The sequence below is a fragment of the Chanos chanos genome, chromosome 4 (genome assembly GCF_902362185.1).
Source record: "Chanos chanos chromosome 4, fChaCha1.1, whole genome shotgun sequence".
NCBI lineage: Eukaryota > Metazoa > Chordata > Actinopteri > Gonorynchiformes > Chanidae > Chanos > Chanos chanos.
The window spans coordinates 12,322,192-12,338,467 of NC_044498.1; the positions used below are offsets into that span (position 1 = coordinate 12,322,192).

At 40.0% G+C, this 16,276-nt stretch overlaps 2 protein-coding genes across 2 annotated transcripts; one reads left to right on the forward strand and one right to left on the reverse strand.

Moving 5' to 3' along the window:
- Positions 1-1,252: 1,252 nt before the first annotated feature.
- Positions 1,253-7,072, reverse strand: LOC115810066 (inhibin beta B chain). Its single transcript, XM_030771977.1, has 2 exons — positions 6,685-7,072; positions 1,253-2,028 (listed from the first exon to the last, which is right to left on the reverse strand). Exons 1-2 carry the CDS (start codon positions 7,070-7,072, stop codon positions 1,253-1,255), a joined length of 1,164 nt encoding a protein of 387 aa, XP_030627837.1.
- A 5,087-nt stretch (positions 7,073-12,159) lies between these two features.
- ralbb (v-ral simian leukemia viral oncogene homolog Bb (ras related)) lies at positions 12,160-16,276 on the forward strand. The gene is made up of 5 exons (XM_030771104.1): positions 12,160-12,251; positions 13,840-14,006; positions 14,283-14,491; positions 14,641-14,818; positions 15,168-16,276. The coding sequence occupies exons 2-5, from the start codon at positions 13,893-13,895 to the stop codon at positions 15,285-15,287; spliced, it is 621 nt and encodes a 206-aa protein (XP_030626964.1). The 5' UTR covers positions 12,160-12,251; positions 13,840-13,892; the 3' UTR covers positions 15,288-16,276.

Below are 16,276 nucleotides of genomic sequence, written 5' to 3' on the forward strand. Positions count from 1 at the left end.
AGTGCAAATATTGTAACAACCATCCGCTTTGAGGAGGAAGCGAAAGATTACATTTCAAGTATTGATAGTTTATAACTAGTAGCTAAAGTTTCATTTGTTGGGTGTTGGGTCAATACTATACATTGCATAGTTGTGCGGCACTTATTTAAAAAAAAAAAAAAAAGAAGAAGGATTGTGAGGAAGGACAGGTGCGCCACGCAGTACCCTTTAAAGGCATTTTCAGTCTGCAAGTGCTATAATATGTGCATTTAGGAATTCTGCAAGTGCTGTGCTGCACCCCTAGTCGACTGAGCGATATGGCAACTTGAGACAAGTGATAATATTTCTTTCTGTTGCGTAAGTACTTTTTTTTTTTTTTTTTTTTTTTGAAGAAGGGCACTGTAACATCACAGGAGGCAGGAACAGAACGAGAGCAACGCACCATAAGTTTCATCCCCTGCTTCCTGCGAACAGCTTGTCACGTGAACAGTCAGACTCCCAGAACATGACTAAGAGACATGTCTCATGTTTTATACAAAGCCTCAGTATTGTATCAGAGTGTCTGCTTATGTTTCTCTGTGGTGAGGCCTTTTTCGCCATAAAAAATGCAACAAGAAAAAAAAAAAAAAAAACAGAAAAAGGGGTTCTACCAGGTATCGCAAAATTATGAAATCTTTGTGTCCGGAGGCTGTTCTAAAAGTGGAAAAGAAAGAACCTTTAATATTGCAGTTAGTTCTGAATGTATTCTTTGAAGGAAGTGCTGATGTTGATTTGAATAAGTGGTAAGTTGGTCAGTGCTTTTATGTGTAATTCTGGGCAGAAATGTTTTGACGTAAGTTTTGGCAGTGGTACGGTTGCAATTGGCAGTCCCAGTAAACCTCCTTCATTCAGCTTCTACAGATTCTTCCTTCTCCCTCTGAGAGTTTTTTTTTTTTTTTTTTTTTTTTTTAGAATTCTACATTTTAAGAATAGTAGAAAAGAAATGGCAAAAAAAAAGATATCTTTCTCATCCCTTTGACATGGAAACCTGTGTTCATAAAACAGAACTGAATCACATGTTGGCATAACGGATAAATGCTTCTACCAAGAGATATCAACAAATATAAATATATGTACAAGAATTTGTGCATGCATTTAAGTGTATCGGGCGTGTAGACGACTGTAGTTGTAGATGTTTGCAGATGTACATAAATATTACTTTTTTTTTTTTTTTTACTTTTACTTTTCTTTTGCCGTATCTCTCTGTCCACAGTCCATATTTAAACAGTGAGATTCAAGCGCATCCACATTCCTCTACAATCATATTGGGCACATCACGTTTTACAATGTTGTACTCGTCGTCAAAGTAGAGCATGGACATGGTGCTAAGTTTTGTGGGGATGCAGCAGGAGTTCATGGAGCCTGGACTCATACCCCTCATGCGATACTGGTTCACCACCGCCGTGTGAAAGGACGAGACCGAGCCCGGAACGCCCGCCATGTAGGCCGGGCAGTTCCCCTCGCAGTAGTTCCCAAAGTAGCCAGATGGAGCGATGATCCAGTCGTTCCAGCCGATGAGACGGAAGTCTATGTAGAACTGTTGCCTACAGCATAAGCTGTTGCTGCCGTCACATTCCAGACCACGCTTACGGATGCGATGCTTGTTGTCGGCCACCCGGGCCTGCACCACCAGGAACGGCCGGTGCGATTCGTCGGCGGAGTTCACCAGCACGGGCAGGACTCCCATGTCCTCGCAGCCGTCGCACCGTATGTCCAGGTTCTGACGGCGGTCGCCCTTGGTGAAGACCAGCTGGATGGCGTCGGTGAGGGGGAAGGTGTGCCAGCCGCTGCGCTTCAAGTCCACTCGTTTCTCCACCAGGTTCCACTTGCTGCCCAGCCCAGGCTCTTGGTAGTACACTTTCACCGTCACCTTCCTCCGCGCGCCTTTCTCCAGTGGCGTGGGCAGCAGCCTGAAGTACAGCCACAGGTTGGCCTGGGACACGTAGAGGTTCTGATTCCCCTCATTGGAGATCACGAAGAACAGACTGGACTTGGATGATAACACGTCATCTGAAAGAGAGGAAAGTGAAAAGAGACGGCTTAATTTATGCGTGGGGGTTACTCAACAGGCACAGAGGAGATGCACTCCGCATGCACTCACTGAACCTGCTACACTGTGGTGTCACTATAGGATAATGCCCGTGTTTGGATTGTGAGTAGCACGCATTAACATGCAGAGAGGCACCAGGTCTCTCTCATTTGGTTGAATGGGCGCTAAAACTGAGAACACTTTAACTTAAAGGGATTGGATGGTGTTAGTGTTGCACATTAAAGGCAATGTGGGTGGGGGGAGATGTCAGAGCCTGTTCCGCTGCCACCCCCTCCCATTCTGTTTCTCTCTCTCTCTCTCTCTCCCTCTCTCTCTTTCTGTCTTAAGTCTCCTTCTCTATCTAGCCTCTCTCTCAAGATTCCAAGATTCCTATGGCTCTACTTTAAGGTCCAAGGAAACTGAGTTGCAGAGTTAACAGGCTTTAGCGGTTTGATAAGAAGGTCTTGGTCTCTCTGGTTGGTCTTTCTCCGTTTTCTCATCTCTGAATCACATGGTCCCGGGCACTATGACAGTATGGTTCTGGGGTCAAGCCCAGCTGGCCCTCAGTGCCAGCGGAGATGAGAAAAGGGGGCTTCTGAGGGCCAAGCACAAAGCTTCAAAGGCTTTTTCTGTGAAAGCCGCAGTGAGCTGCAGTTTACTAAGCCTTCCAGACAGCACAATGAGCACTGTGATGTCAAAGGAAATGTGTGGTACAGCCAAACATTCAGCATACGGCTTTACAGTGAAAGCATGATCAAGCAGAAAAAGCCATTTACATGACATTAGGCATTTATGGGGTCACCACAGAAACTGGCAACCTACAACAGCATGTGTACGTGCATTTGTGCTTGTGCATGAGTGTGTGCGTACGTATGTGTGTACGCATGAGTGTGTGTGTATGTGTGTGTGTGTGTGTGTGTCTGTCTGCCTGTATGTGTGTGTCTCTGTGTGTGTGTGTGTGTGTGTGTGTGTGTGTGTGTGTGTGTGTGCACGCGCTCTGGCTGAATGCCCATCCAGACTTCAAAGGGAAAGAATTGTATTTATCATACACAAATATGAGCAAATATAAGAACCTCTTCAGGTCAGCTTGTGATCACTCACTCCCACTTCACAGTAAGTGTCCTTAACACCTGCGTATTTACATATGAACAATATGCATTGTCATTACTGTGTGGCTCAGAACTGTCTCATGTGTTATTACACGGGACTTATGATAACAAACATAAAATAAATAGTAAAACTGAATGTACTCAATGAACTTGCACTAAAACGTGAACTTTACCTGTCTGTCAAGTGAGCTGGCTCATGAGACATTGTCATCAAGTAAGATTGAACGCTCCTACATGGATTATCAGAAAGTGACCCTTAAATATCGTCTCAAAATTAAAGAGGAAAAGCTGTAAAAATCTGAAAAAATTAAATGCCTCACTTTACAGTAGGTGCATACCTTGCAAGTGCAATCATAAATCAAATGCGTTTTGGATCAATAATGTCTGTTTATCTATCTATCTATCTATCTATCTATCTATCTATCTATCTATCTATCTATCTATCTATCTATCTATCTATCTATCTATCTATCTATCTATCTATCTCTGTGTCTTTCTTTTATCTATCTATCTATCTATCTATCTATCTATCTATCTATCTATCTATCTATCTATCTATCTATCTATCTATCTATCTATCATTTGTTCATGTAACTTTCATACATATCATTACAAATATGTTACAGTACATTTTGTTAGTATGTCAGTGAATCTAGCCTTGTGAAAATGAAAGGTAGATTCCAGAGGTACTGATGCAGTTCAGCTATGAGTACACAGGCACTGTCTTTACTTAATATGAAGAGTGAGAGTTTGCTAGACTGAGCATAGAACTAAAAAAAGAAATATGACCTAGCCCAGTACGTAAGAAACCATGCAGTGCCGTTGTAGTGCAAGTGAGCTCATTTTGTGTTGCCACTGAACACACCAGGAGAGAATGAGAGATTGTCTAGACACTTGTTACACAGGCCGATACATTATGCAGTTCTCTAACTGGGCAATTCCCTCCTGCTTCCCGATGTGCTCTTTGAGTCATTTGAACATGACCTCTCTTACATTTCTCCAGCTGAGCGTGTTTAATGTACCCATGCTGCATTTCCCTACAGAACTGGGTAATTCCCGTAAAGAGGATATGAAAGCAAAACTAGGTTTTGATCAAAGGGGGGAAAATAGAATCTAAGGTCTTGTGTTGTTTGACCTCTATACTCTATACTTGGAACAGCAGGGAACTGTGATCACTCCTGTAGGTTTAATGTAGTATCCAGACACAAGGCGTTACTGTTCGTGTTACTGCAAGGTTTTACAGATTCTTCTGACCACTGTTTCAGGTCTGTTTACTCCTCTGTAATTAATCCATTCCTCACTCCAGCATCGAAATGAGAGCTTACAGACCACACCAAAAAGCCTGTAGGACAGCTGTCAAGTGTGATGAATGAGAGAATGGGGAGAGAAAGACAAATTTGTGAGGTCAGCACCTCTGACAGCTAAGCTCCTACGTCAGACAATACCTGGGTGGACCTCACAATCAGACACAACTGAAGCAGCCCAAGCATGCTCTCACCTGCACTGACCTCCAACAAGATAATCCCTTTGACATTATTCAATGTCTTCATCTCTCAAACACAAACTACTACCTGCACAGAGAAGCAGTAACACTGCAGCACCAGAAATGAAACTGGAGTTGGAGCGGCAGAAAGAGAAGAAAAACGCAGGAATGTTGATAAATATCCAGTCCTTAATCTGAAAATAAAGTTTGTTCTTTAGTTTTTTTTGTGTACTTTCATGCATTTTATATATATAGATGCTTCAGCCATAAGCATATAAGACCCAGTGGCAGTCTAAAGGGTGATGTTGTTCAGGCAAAGGCCCTCACCTGTGACTTCACACTAAAAGAGCTCATTGCAAATCTCATACAGAACTCATTAGGCCACCACAGAGAAAGTGCCAACACAGAGACAAACTGACAGTACCATTCTCAAAGCCGCTAAATCCTCTTGAAGGTTCTGGAAATCTTCCAGAGCTGCCATGTCCCTGGGTCACCCTGCATTCAAATGAGACACCAAAGCAACCAGCTGAGCTGCTGTGCAAATGGGTTCACAACGCTAGCCTGTACTCCAGTCCAACCACCTCATACACTCAATATCTCCACAAATCAATATTACACCAGTGATACCATACAATGTCTCAAATCTTAAACAAGCAATAACACAACCGTTTAGTGAATTGCTTTCGCTTCATATTCTTCCATATGCCAAGAACAGGTACACACAGTGAGGTCAACTCAACTTTATCTTCTATAAATGTCATTTATGGTGAGATGATCTACCAAAAATTCAACTGGATCTTTATAGCGACCAGTGGAACCAAAAGGATTATTTTGCCGTTCCGGAAGTCAGAAACTGAACATTCTTGAACAAGGCATGTGGCACCATTGGTTATTTCAAGCTTCCTTCATCAGGCATCTCAGTAAATTGTTCCCAGAACTTGTCACTGTGCCATGCCCTGTGGGCAGCCAGGACCCTGAGTGTTTGTACCAATCACCCAGCCAGCTAAAAGCTATGGTCACAAGCACAGAGCAAAGAGCAGCCAGGGCCACACAGGAACATACCACAAAGGTTCAAAGGACCTCCGAGAAAATATGTGAAAATATGACTAAATACATTTATGATTTATGTACATGAGTTCGTGCTCTGCACTTTCTCCCGTAATCTTACTAAACAGGACGTGTCGGGTCAGTCAGGTAAGTGTACGGAATAATCCAACATTTACACTTTATTTAATTAAACTGTGTACTTTGAATTGTTTGACATGCAATAAAAAATCTCATGATAAGGATGTGGTACCATAAACGTTCAGTGTATTTGGATTTTTTCCTTCTAAGATAATTAAAGGCAAGCTAGAACTCAGAGGCTCTTTTTCGTCTTGACTGTTGTGAAGAACAAAACTTTTTACAGCTCTCAAATTTTTTACACGTCTAAAATACATATTTCAAATTTTCTCCTATTATCTGCTTACGATAAATATAATAATGAAAATAATTCCTCACGCCGTGAAAAGGTTAGTCATATGTTAAGCATCATTTTTGTGTATTTGACTAGCGTGTTGTAGCCTGTTATATATAATATATTTAAATTATATTTTGCTTAATATTTTTACTTAATATATTTCACTTGCATAAAAATGTTTTGGCTATGTGCTGTAACTCTGCAAGAGACTTGTACAGACTGTTTAATAACAGATATTTTGTTGCCAGTTATTATGTTGGCTTTTCTCACCGCCAACTATTCTAAACCAGATGACACACACTGAAAGAAGTTTATGGGAGCTCAATCACGCACATACACGCACACACAAATTGGAGCATTATAGTCTAAATTTAGTAGTTTAAAATCAGAAAAAGAAGATCTGTTTGTCACTTCAGCATATGAATCCCCAGAAAGCCTTTGTCAAAATTAAGTGGACGGCCTCTGACTAACATCTTGATTTTTTTTTTCTCTCTATTGCACTTAACACAAAGTGAAAGACTTCGTTGCGCATTGTGTGCTTTTCTAAGTCTCAAAATATGGCATAAACTGCTTTAAATTTACACACCTGTTTCAGCAAAACTGATGATCTCTGATGTTTCCTCCTCGATTTCATTACTGTAACTGGCGTGTCCGTCCAGGTTTGGAATTTCTACTCGCCCATCCTCTCGCACTTTACCAGCATGCAGTTTCCGTAAAGCAGTAACCATCGCCGCCTTTGGGATGGGATGGGTGATGTTGGGTCTCTCCCTCATCTGTAACCTGCTTAGAATATGTCTTTTGACAGCCTCCAAAAAATCTTTGTCCGTTTTTCTTGACTCCTCAGGTAGGCTGAGACCGCAAGATGCGCAACTTTCCTGGGACACTGTTTGACTTTCTGTCTCTGGTGCCGGAGTGCAGCGAATGGAGAGAACGCAAGCCACAAAACAAAACACGTTCAAAATAAACTTTCTCATTTTCTTTAAAAGTCAATAATAAACGCGACTGATTGACTGTGGTCCGTTGATTCTTAGATATTAGGTAAGAATAGCCTTCAACTCGAAATCCTCGAGAGACCCCGACTCGACTCCGTCAAACAGAAACAGAAAAGAAGACAACTGAGAATAATAAACGAATCAAGTTGTTATATCCACTCTGTAGACGTAAAGTTGATGAAGTGACGTCCTCCATTCGAAACGCGTTTTGTATTATATGCAGTCTGAAATATTGAAAAACATTGCCTGAATTGTCTTTGATAGATTCCTTTAATAGTAGGTCTTTGGTCAGTCTAAAATGAACGCAGGAGAGGAATACCCCAGTCGGTGCTGTCCCGTTTTCTCTAACAAAATGTTGAAGTCGACTTAGTGTCCTCAGCTGCAAATCCTCGAGAACAGAAATATTGTCTGGAGATCTTAAAATCACCACCTCTTATGTCATGAGTGACACATTAGCGTAATGCCTGACGCGTCATGGCATGGTTGAATGAAGGGATCACAACGAATATCAAAATAACAAAAAGCAAATATACATATGTATGTATATATCACTCTTTTTTTTAACTGAGTGACTATTTCATCCGACTGATCTGTTGCTGAACAGTAGTCATTCAAAAAGCTCCATTTCGAAAAAAGGTGAAAGAAACCCCAGTTACTGAAGTATTTTGTCGCACAATGCCGTTTCCAATTTGTCATCCGTCTTTCGTTGATGTCTTCAGTATTGAGCTCTGTCCGCCTTTTGATTTAATGACTTCCAGTTTACGTTGTCTAAATGATTCTTCATAGTTTTAAGTGTACAGGGATGCGCTCGTAAGACCAGCCTTTTCTCTGGCAATCTCGACATTGTGCCTCTATAGTCTGAAACTTTTATACAGGAGTTCAGACCACGTGGGATTATCCACCAACGAGACTCTACTATAGCGGATTATGCCTAAAGCAAACTTAAAGCGACTTCCAAATAATAAAGGAGCGAATCATATTTAGCCTATACGGTGAATAAATATGTTCCACTGATATAATGCTTGAAAGGTTTCACACCTGTTTAGTGAAAAGTGTGCAATAAGAAAGTGTATAGGCGACATAAACTGCCTGTTTTTGTCATCCTTACTACAAAAAAGTACTTTGCAATGTATGGCTCCTGTGAATCAAGGTGGAATTTTTATTCATTTGTTCATGACCGCTGCGGTATGACTTACAAACATATTTCAATACAAACTGTTATTAAAGCAGTAGGCTGTATGCTTTCTGTCCTTCCTATTCAGAACATTTCTACATCTCGCCACATACGTATTTGTGACAGACTGTGGTGGAATTGTGCCCTCTGAATACATCCTGACTGTCGCAGTGGCGGATCAGATCTGTCACCTGCTTAAATGTTTAGCACTAAACATTACTTTTAGGAGTTTTGATTATTTACGTTTAATGGGCTAGTGCAATATTTTAAGAATTTACATATACTGTAAAGTGATGTTTATGCTATAAACGTTCGTGCACATGATAGAAAAAAACTTTAAATTTTCACGCAATGCGCCGCTTTCGTAGAATCATTCTCTCTCACGCTGCTCGGAGAACGTAGCCAAATATTCTGATTTGTCAAAGAGCGCCACTCTGCTTCCCACATACGTATGCACATCTCGGAAAAATGAGCGCAAGTGCACAAGGCTGGAAATGAGTGTAGTCACAAAGGAGCAGATGGGGTTATGTTGTTATTTACAGTTTTTGTGGTTTTCACTGTATGTCATTTAACGACCGGGACACTGCTTCATTTTCGTTAATCGAGAAATTCAATTTGAACGGTCATTCTGCCAATAAATACATTGCTTGTGTCCAGTAGAGAAGATGTCCTCATTATTATGTTCATAGTGTGTACTTTATAAATCACCAGGGGAAAAAATCATAAAGACTGACCAACCAAGCCTCACGAGGTTAGGCTATTTCTGGGCACACAGATCGGCATTGGTGAAAAGGAATTCTCCTGTTTCAGGGAATCCCTGAGAATATGTTGTTATTTATTATTGTTCTTATTGCTGCTGCTGCCGTCCAATTTTCTGGTTTAACGGAAAATTATTCTAGCATAAAGACATGCGGTCTGTGACATTGAAGAAGGCTGCATGATCGTAGTTTCTTGTAGAGAATTGTCCTGTTGAAGTCATATGACCACGCACCTACAAAGTAATAGGTTTATTCAATATTTCCAGTAGTAACAGTGTAGTAATCATAATTAGTCAATCTGCACCACAGGGTACTTCTGTGCAGAACAACCAGTCTGCTAGTGTAGCTCCTGAACAGATTAAATGGCGACCTCCAGCGGTGGTAAAATATGAAACATGCGATTAATCTGGGCCTCGGATCCAAGAGAGCCTACACCATTAAATCTACACCTTTCATCAAAGTCTTCTTAAAGAAGTGTCTTTCGTTTGCAAAATGTTTCCCAAAAAGTATCTTACCTTAAAAAGATGCACCAGTGACTCTGCTAAACCACTCCTAGAAACCTATGCGATATAAAGTGAAGAGACACGGCCTGCCAGAGGGATCTGTATAAACTTCAAATCCAATTCTCTTAAGTTTGTATAGCAATTAATTTATTAAGATATGACGTTGACATGATGTGATATTTTAAAATATCACCAAATTATAAGGGCTGCATAATACACTTCACTACTGAAAAGGATTTAGACTAGGTAAAAATAGTGTGCCTACAAGTTCTGGAATAGAGATATGCAGGCTGTAAACATATTTGCTGTTTCATGTCTCCTCCCATGTTAAACAGTTCAATGAAATTTAAAGTGATGTAATTTTTACAGTATCTTTTTTTAACCCTAAGATCCTGTGAACAATGTAGTTTGACCTATCTCTCTTTTTTTTCTCAAGATTATGTTCAAGTGCAACTTTTGCCTTGAACTTCAGAGGAAGACAAAGAGTGTGGCCATTTTGGAAGTTAGTTACTTGCTAAATTTCGTTGAGTAATTGATGCATTTTAATATTTATCATGCCATACCAGCTGTCCTGCAATTGAGTTCTATCAATTTCACGCAAAGCTTAAAAGCTGTGATTCCGTCGTGATTCCGTAGGCACTTGACTCGCTGGAGCGCAGAGAGAAATATTCAATTACCAACAATGTCATATTCATGATCAGTGCATGCCTATTGTATAATAGGCGTGCCCAGCTACGTTGCAAAACGTTAAAACTGCAATGCTTTCTTTTACATGTTAAATTACTGCAGGTAGAGTGCATATTGTAGGCAAGTGAGATCACGATTTTGCGAGGTTGCTGCGGTCACCGAAGTCTTCAGTATATTTCTATATGTCAAGTAGACCCCAATGGTTAAGATGCCTTTGTTGTGCTCACACACGCTTAAAACAAATGTTGTTTCGAGAAGAAAATAACGGACGTTTCTGAGATCAAACATGGCAAACACTACAAGACTTTAAGACTCCTGGGTATCAGATCATGATGCCTTGGTTTGCATGCGCTTTGTTGCGCTTGCAAAATACATTAAAATTGCACAGCAAAATCTTTTCACTCACAAAATACATCTCAGACCAGATGAGAACTGAACGAGGTGAGTGTTTTAAATATTTTTAAGGTCACTTACATCCTGGCAATAACTTAAGTATACTTAACAGAGAGGGTCTTTGTAATTGTTATTTCATGACTTGTGCACGCTGCCATGCAAACTGGTTAGCACTTCCAATGAAACATTGACGTGTAGAGACATAATACTCCAGCGTGGCTAAACAGTACTGCACATACATATAACACGATGTTATGGATGGTCAAACAGAGTTTTAGGACTTCCATTAGCTTGACATATGCAGTATAAACAGGGAGTGTGTTCCCATGTGCTGGTATGCCGTTGAGATTTGGAGCAGTTGAATGTAATGAAACATTCCAGCAGGTCTGTACCTTTCTGGACGTCAAACTGAAAGATAAAGTGAACACTTGTCCCCAAGCCTCGGCCTCCCAGTGTCCCCGTGATTTCACTGGAATCTGGAGAATTCCATACCTGGTTAATGCCTCTGTCTTCATGTTTCTAGTTAAATAATTATTTTGCACAAATTGGTTGGCCTCCATACTAAGTAATGAAAAAATAATATACAGTTGAGTTTTTTTTTTCTTGTATAAGTGGTACAATTTTTACTTGACTGCATCAGATCAGATAAAGTCATAATACATGAGAGGAACTGGTCTTCATTCTGTGGTGAACCATACTTATACTACGTCACACTATGTAAGGTCCGTGTGTAGGATGTAGTACTGTTTAGCTATTCAATCAAATGTTCTTAATACAAATTAAACTCTGTGATTGTCATTATTATTAATCTAAGCATGCGCAGCTAGAAAAATGCATGTGCTGAATGTTTGTGAATAATCATGACGAGCGCTTCTTACTGTTTGCAAGTTTAAGAGACTTTAAAAAAATGTATATATTTTTTGTAAAGTTACGATGTGTTATGGTTGGATCTAAATGTGATATATAACAGTCATAAGGTTTGCTATAAATTGGAGGGAAATTAGGCTACATTATTTTAAAATGGTCAGCTAATTTTTTAGTTATTTATAATAAAACTACCTGCATCGCTTGTGATGTTAGAGTTTGCAATTATCAAAAAACTTCTTGTTACAACACAAATGCACATATTACGTATTCAGTTCAACCCTATCATCGATAGTGATAGGTTCCTGGATGTTCAGACAATGTGCAATATCTTTATGTGAAGTCCACTTGCTCTGTTAGGTATACAAAACCCAAGATGTAACAATCTCATCTTTTTGTTCTGGGTGTCTTCGACAAAAAAATCACCCTATTTGTTAACTTTTCTGCGTCTATGAGTACATTTCTGATGACATTGATAGTGTACTTAGGCTTCCTGTAATAATTAGGCTATGTCAGGTTACACACATTCAGTGACAAGAAAATCAAGTGACGCTTAATTAAGAAGGACATACTGGGAATAGCCTAATACACTTTGTCGCATCGGACTGACAATTTAATTGAAATCATCGATATAGTTTATGACATCACATCCCTTGTGTTTCCCCTCCCTGTTTTTCCGGGAGGTGGGGCAAAGAAGCCGCGTCGGAATCGTTGGACTTTTTATGGTGTCGAGGTTAAATGTTTTAACGACAAGTCAACCATTACAAAACATACATCTTAAGGTAGGCGAACGGTGAGCTCTCTTAATTATTTTGTTTTATATTAAGTTTATTAAATTTATTTATGTGCACTGTATGTTTATAAAGACTACTCTGGAAATTCTGTTGAACATTACTTCGAGCAAACCAACGCTCCCTTTGTGGTAACGTCATTCGATTGACACGACTGAGGGCCACTCATAAAAAAGATGCAGCATGGTTGCCTTCTTTTACTAGTCATTTAACCAATCAAAAGAAGAGTAGGCTGGTGTTCGTAGCACAATAAGGAAGGGGTGGTGGCCTCTGAAGGGCTCCGAAACAGCTAATATTTGAGAAGAATATGTTAAGTACTGTACATTTTATGCAGCAATATGTGAATTCCTGAACAGTTTATGTGGATCGTTGTAAATCCGCATCGTTGTAAAGCCCGAAGCAGTTAAATGTAACCTTTCACAATACAAAAGTCTGTTAGTCGCTCGTTTGCCAATGTAACAGGGAGCTGCTGAACTGTTGTCTGTACGATATTAAACCTTCCAACACAAGAGGTCAGATTTGAATTTGATCAGTTAACATGTTAGAGTAATTTGGGGGATTCATATAAATTTTTCAGAGATGGAAAAGTGAGACTTTTAACCTTTCAAATCCATTGGAAATCCACAATTCCACCGACGGCAGTGGGTTGAGCAGTGCAGCGAGGAACAGTTTCTTTATGACGCTGATACACACTCTAACCGTAATATAAGTAAATATTTGAGCAGTTTCAGTTTATTGCAAGCACATGATCTGAGGATAGGGACTTCTTCCACTAACCCAGACTTTAGCCACCCAAATGTTCCTTTTAAGATCTCACGCTTTAAGATTGATTACATACATTAATCTCTCACTTCAGCTAGCAGAGAATGCTCTCAGAATTGAAAAACGGCTTTACAGTTTTGACTATATAAACATTATTGTATTCAGGTTTATTCTGACAACTTGTACAGAGCAAATATTTGATATGTGGGTTGCTGATGCTGTCTATGAATCCAATGTAAAACTGAATTAAAAAGAGAGCAGACCTAACACTTAGATACCGAAACTACTGGCAGTCCCTTTGAGTATATTACTGAGTTTGGTGACCAACTTTATAAACTTACATAACTTTAGCCAGACATATTAACTAAAAGCATGCTTGAATCAGCAAAACGGTGTGCAGTCAGTGTCAGTAAACTAAACACTCAAGCTGTACTCCTGTAGTGAAGCCAGCAGTTTAAGGTGTTGTGCCAGAGACCCAACAAACCTTTGAAAGTTGAAGTGAACATGTAGCATAACTTTAGATAGATAATTTGGTTCTGTTCAAATTGACAGAGTGAAACCAAAGGCTCTCTTTTTCTAATATTACCATGCTGAGCATCATGTCTCTCATCAATGTTCTTATGCATCAAATGCATTTCATTTTACTGAAGACAAGTTCGTAGAGTTATATTACAATTCCTACATTTAAACTGTCATGTTTATAGAGTACAGCTTATGCAGATACTGCTCGTCCATCCTCCATTTGAAGCAGAGCATCTTTTATTTGAGACTTCTTTGTTGTAAAACATTAGAGTATGGTGTCTGTGCATTGCTGAAGGTGGTAGGAGTGGTTGATGACAGTGGCATTGGAAGCGTAGGAGCAATCCAGCCATGGCAGCCAATAAGAGTAAGACACAGAGTTCCCTGGCCCTGCACAAAGTCATCATGGTTGGCAGTGGAGGAGTAGGGAAATCAGCCCTCACCCTGCAGTTCATGTATGACGAGGTGAGAATTATACACCATAAATAGACATGACCTTTGATTTAATCCACCAGCTTTACTGGATATTTGTAATTGTGCAACATCACTCTTAAGTCACTCTCAATGAGTTTCTTTCCACACTCTCTACTTTGACTGTTTGAATCCAAACTTGGATGTAGTTTATACGTTCGGTGCTATACCCACAGAAAGTTAATACATGGGACAAACTTGTATAAGGTGTGTGTGTGTGTGTGTGTGTGTATATCATACCTCATAACATATCATTTATCTTTTCCCCAGTTTGTAGAGGATTATGAGCCCACAAAGGCAGACAGCTACAGGAAGAAGGTGGTGTTGGATGGAGAAGAGGTTCAGATCGATATCCTGGACACGGCTGGACAGGAAGACTACGCCGCCATCAGGGACAACTACTTCCGCAGTGGGGAGGGCTTTCTGCTGGTCTTCTCCATCACTGAGTCCGAGTCCTTCAGTTCAACATTAGAGTTCAGGTGTCTGCCCCCTGCCAAAACTTAACAGAATAAATACACAGACCTGCATTTCAGTTATCCATCAATTACTTCACCCTAATTATGCTTTTTACCTACTTTACGTGCCGCTGTGTATGTGACGATAAAACCGTGTGCATGGCTACACTCAGAGAGCAGATCTTGCGGGTGAAAGCTGAGGAGGACAAGATTCCTCTGTTGCTGGTGGGGAATAAATCAGACCTGGAAGACCGCAGGCAGGTGTCCCTGGATGAGGCGCGGGCACGAGCGGAAGAGTGGGGTGTACAGTATGTGGAAACCTCTGCTAAAACACGAGCCAATGTGGACAAGGTACCACATAGATATATTACCTTCCCATATTTTCACATCTGTAAAGTCATCAAAACTGTCAGATTACTCACCGTGACGACAGCACGTACAAAGCAGTCCGCTGCGGAAGGAAATAAGACCAAATGAATGGTGTTATGCAGACAGGAAAGCGGAGTGATACGTTTAGATTGTATCTGAAAACCTTCAGAAAATGCTAATTTTGTAAAAGCATCCATATTTATATAATCTTGAGTCAAATATGAAATACTTCATTAGTATTGTTTATATACCATACTCAGTTCATAACTAGCATCCTGGCAAACCTTTATTTATTTGTTTGTTTATAAACTGTTTTTTTTTTTTTTCTTAGGTGTTCTTTGATTTGATGAGAGAAGTACGAGCAAAAAAGATGTCAGAAAACAAGGACAAAAAAGAGAAGAAGAGTGGAAAAAGCAAGAAGAGCTTCAAGGAGCGATGCACTCTTCTCTGAATTTAACAGGCCCCCGTTAGGGCCAGAGTCTAGCCCCAGCCTGCAGGCCTGAGCCGTTTTACACACACACACACACACACTCAGAGGAACACAACCAGTGTCTCCACTATCCTCTCTGTCTCTGCCAAACACAACCTAGAACTGTGCAGAAGCAGGGGTGGTTCTGCCCCTTGCTTCTTCACGTGTTTCTTAAAGTGAGTTACATTTTACCAGTAACAACTAAACAGTTTCTGCACTTTCTATGAATCTTTGCCCCCCCCACCCCCCTCCATTCTTTTGGTGCCATAAGACCGCAATTGGACCATGCAAGTCCTGTCTGTCTCCAAAATTAGTAAGAAGTGAATAGTTCTCACAAATGCCATATTTTTTTTTCTTTCATTTCTTGTCTTGATGTAGGTGTTCATGTTTGTAGGAAGTGTAGTTGAATGGAATTAGGAAAGCCAGTGCCTCAAAACTAGACAATCACTGAAAACACATTCTCACACAACACAGTAATCATCCAGTATAAGCAGCAGAACTTGTCTCACTACTCTGCAGTTCACTAATACAACTGTTGCACTCATATTTGTGCAAATATCAGTTTCTAGTTAATTCATATAGACAGTTTCATTTTATGTACCTTCACAAATTGTATGCCTTAGAATGTAAACCTTAGTAAATGCCTGGTACAGGTGGTATATATGTATGCTCTTTTATTCCTTAAACCAAACAATTCTATCCATTTACTCAGAGAAGCCAAACGTGTTAGATATGATAACTGAAACAGACGACTATTCTAAGAATCTTATCTCTGTAAAGATGAGCTGTCAGTAACTCAGGATAGCATTCACAGCATTAACTATGCAAACATTTAAAAAAAAAAACTGTATTGCCTTCGATGTACAACATTTTTCACAGTTTTGTATATTCATATCTTTAAACTGAACATTTTGTTTGTATGAAATGCTTTTCACTGTCTGTAAAACTACAGAGCAAATAAATATTTTCCT

What these genes read in the sequence shown, in the direction of transcription:
- LOC115810066 (XM_030771977.1), bottom strand. Translation starts at nt 7,072, where the DNA reads ATGAGAAAGTTTATTTTGAACGTGTTTTGTTTTGTGGCTTGCGTTCTC. An exon ending in CATCAGTTTTGCTGAAACAG is followed by an intron (nt 2,029 to 6,684) that starts GTGTGTAAATTT and finishes CCTCTCTTTCAG; the next exon opens with ATGACGTGTTATCATCCAAG.
- ralbb (XM_030771104.1), top strand. Translation starts at nt 13,893, where the DNA reads ATGGCAGCCAATAAGAGTAAGACACAGAGTTCCCTGGCCCTGCACAAA. An exon ending in AGTTCAACATTAGAGTTCAG is followed by an intron (nt 14,492 to 14,640) that starts GTGTCTGCCCCC and finishes GGCTACACTCAG; the next exon opens with AGAGCAGATCTTGCGGGTGA. An exon ending in CACGAGCCAATGTGGACAAG is followed by an intron (nt 14,819 to 15,167) that starts GTACCACATAGA and finishes TTTTTTTCTTAG; the next exon opens with GTGTTCTTTGATTTGATGAG.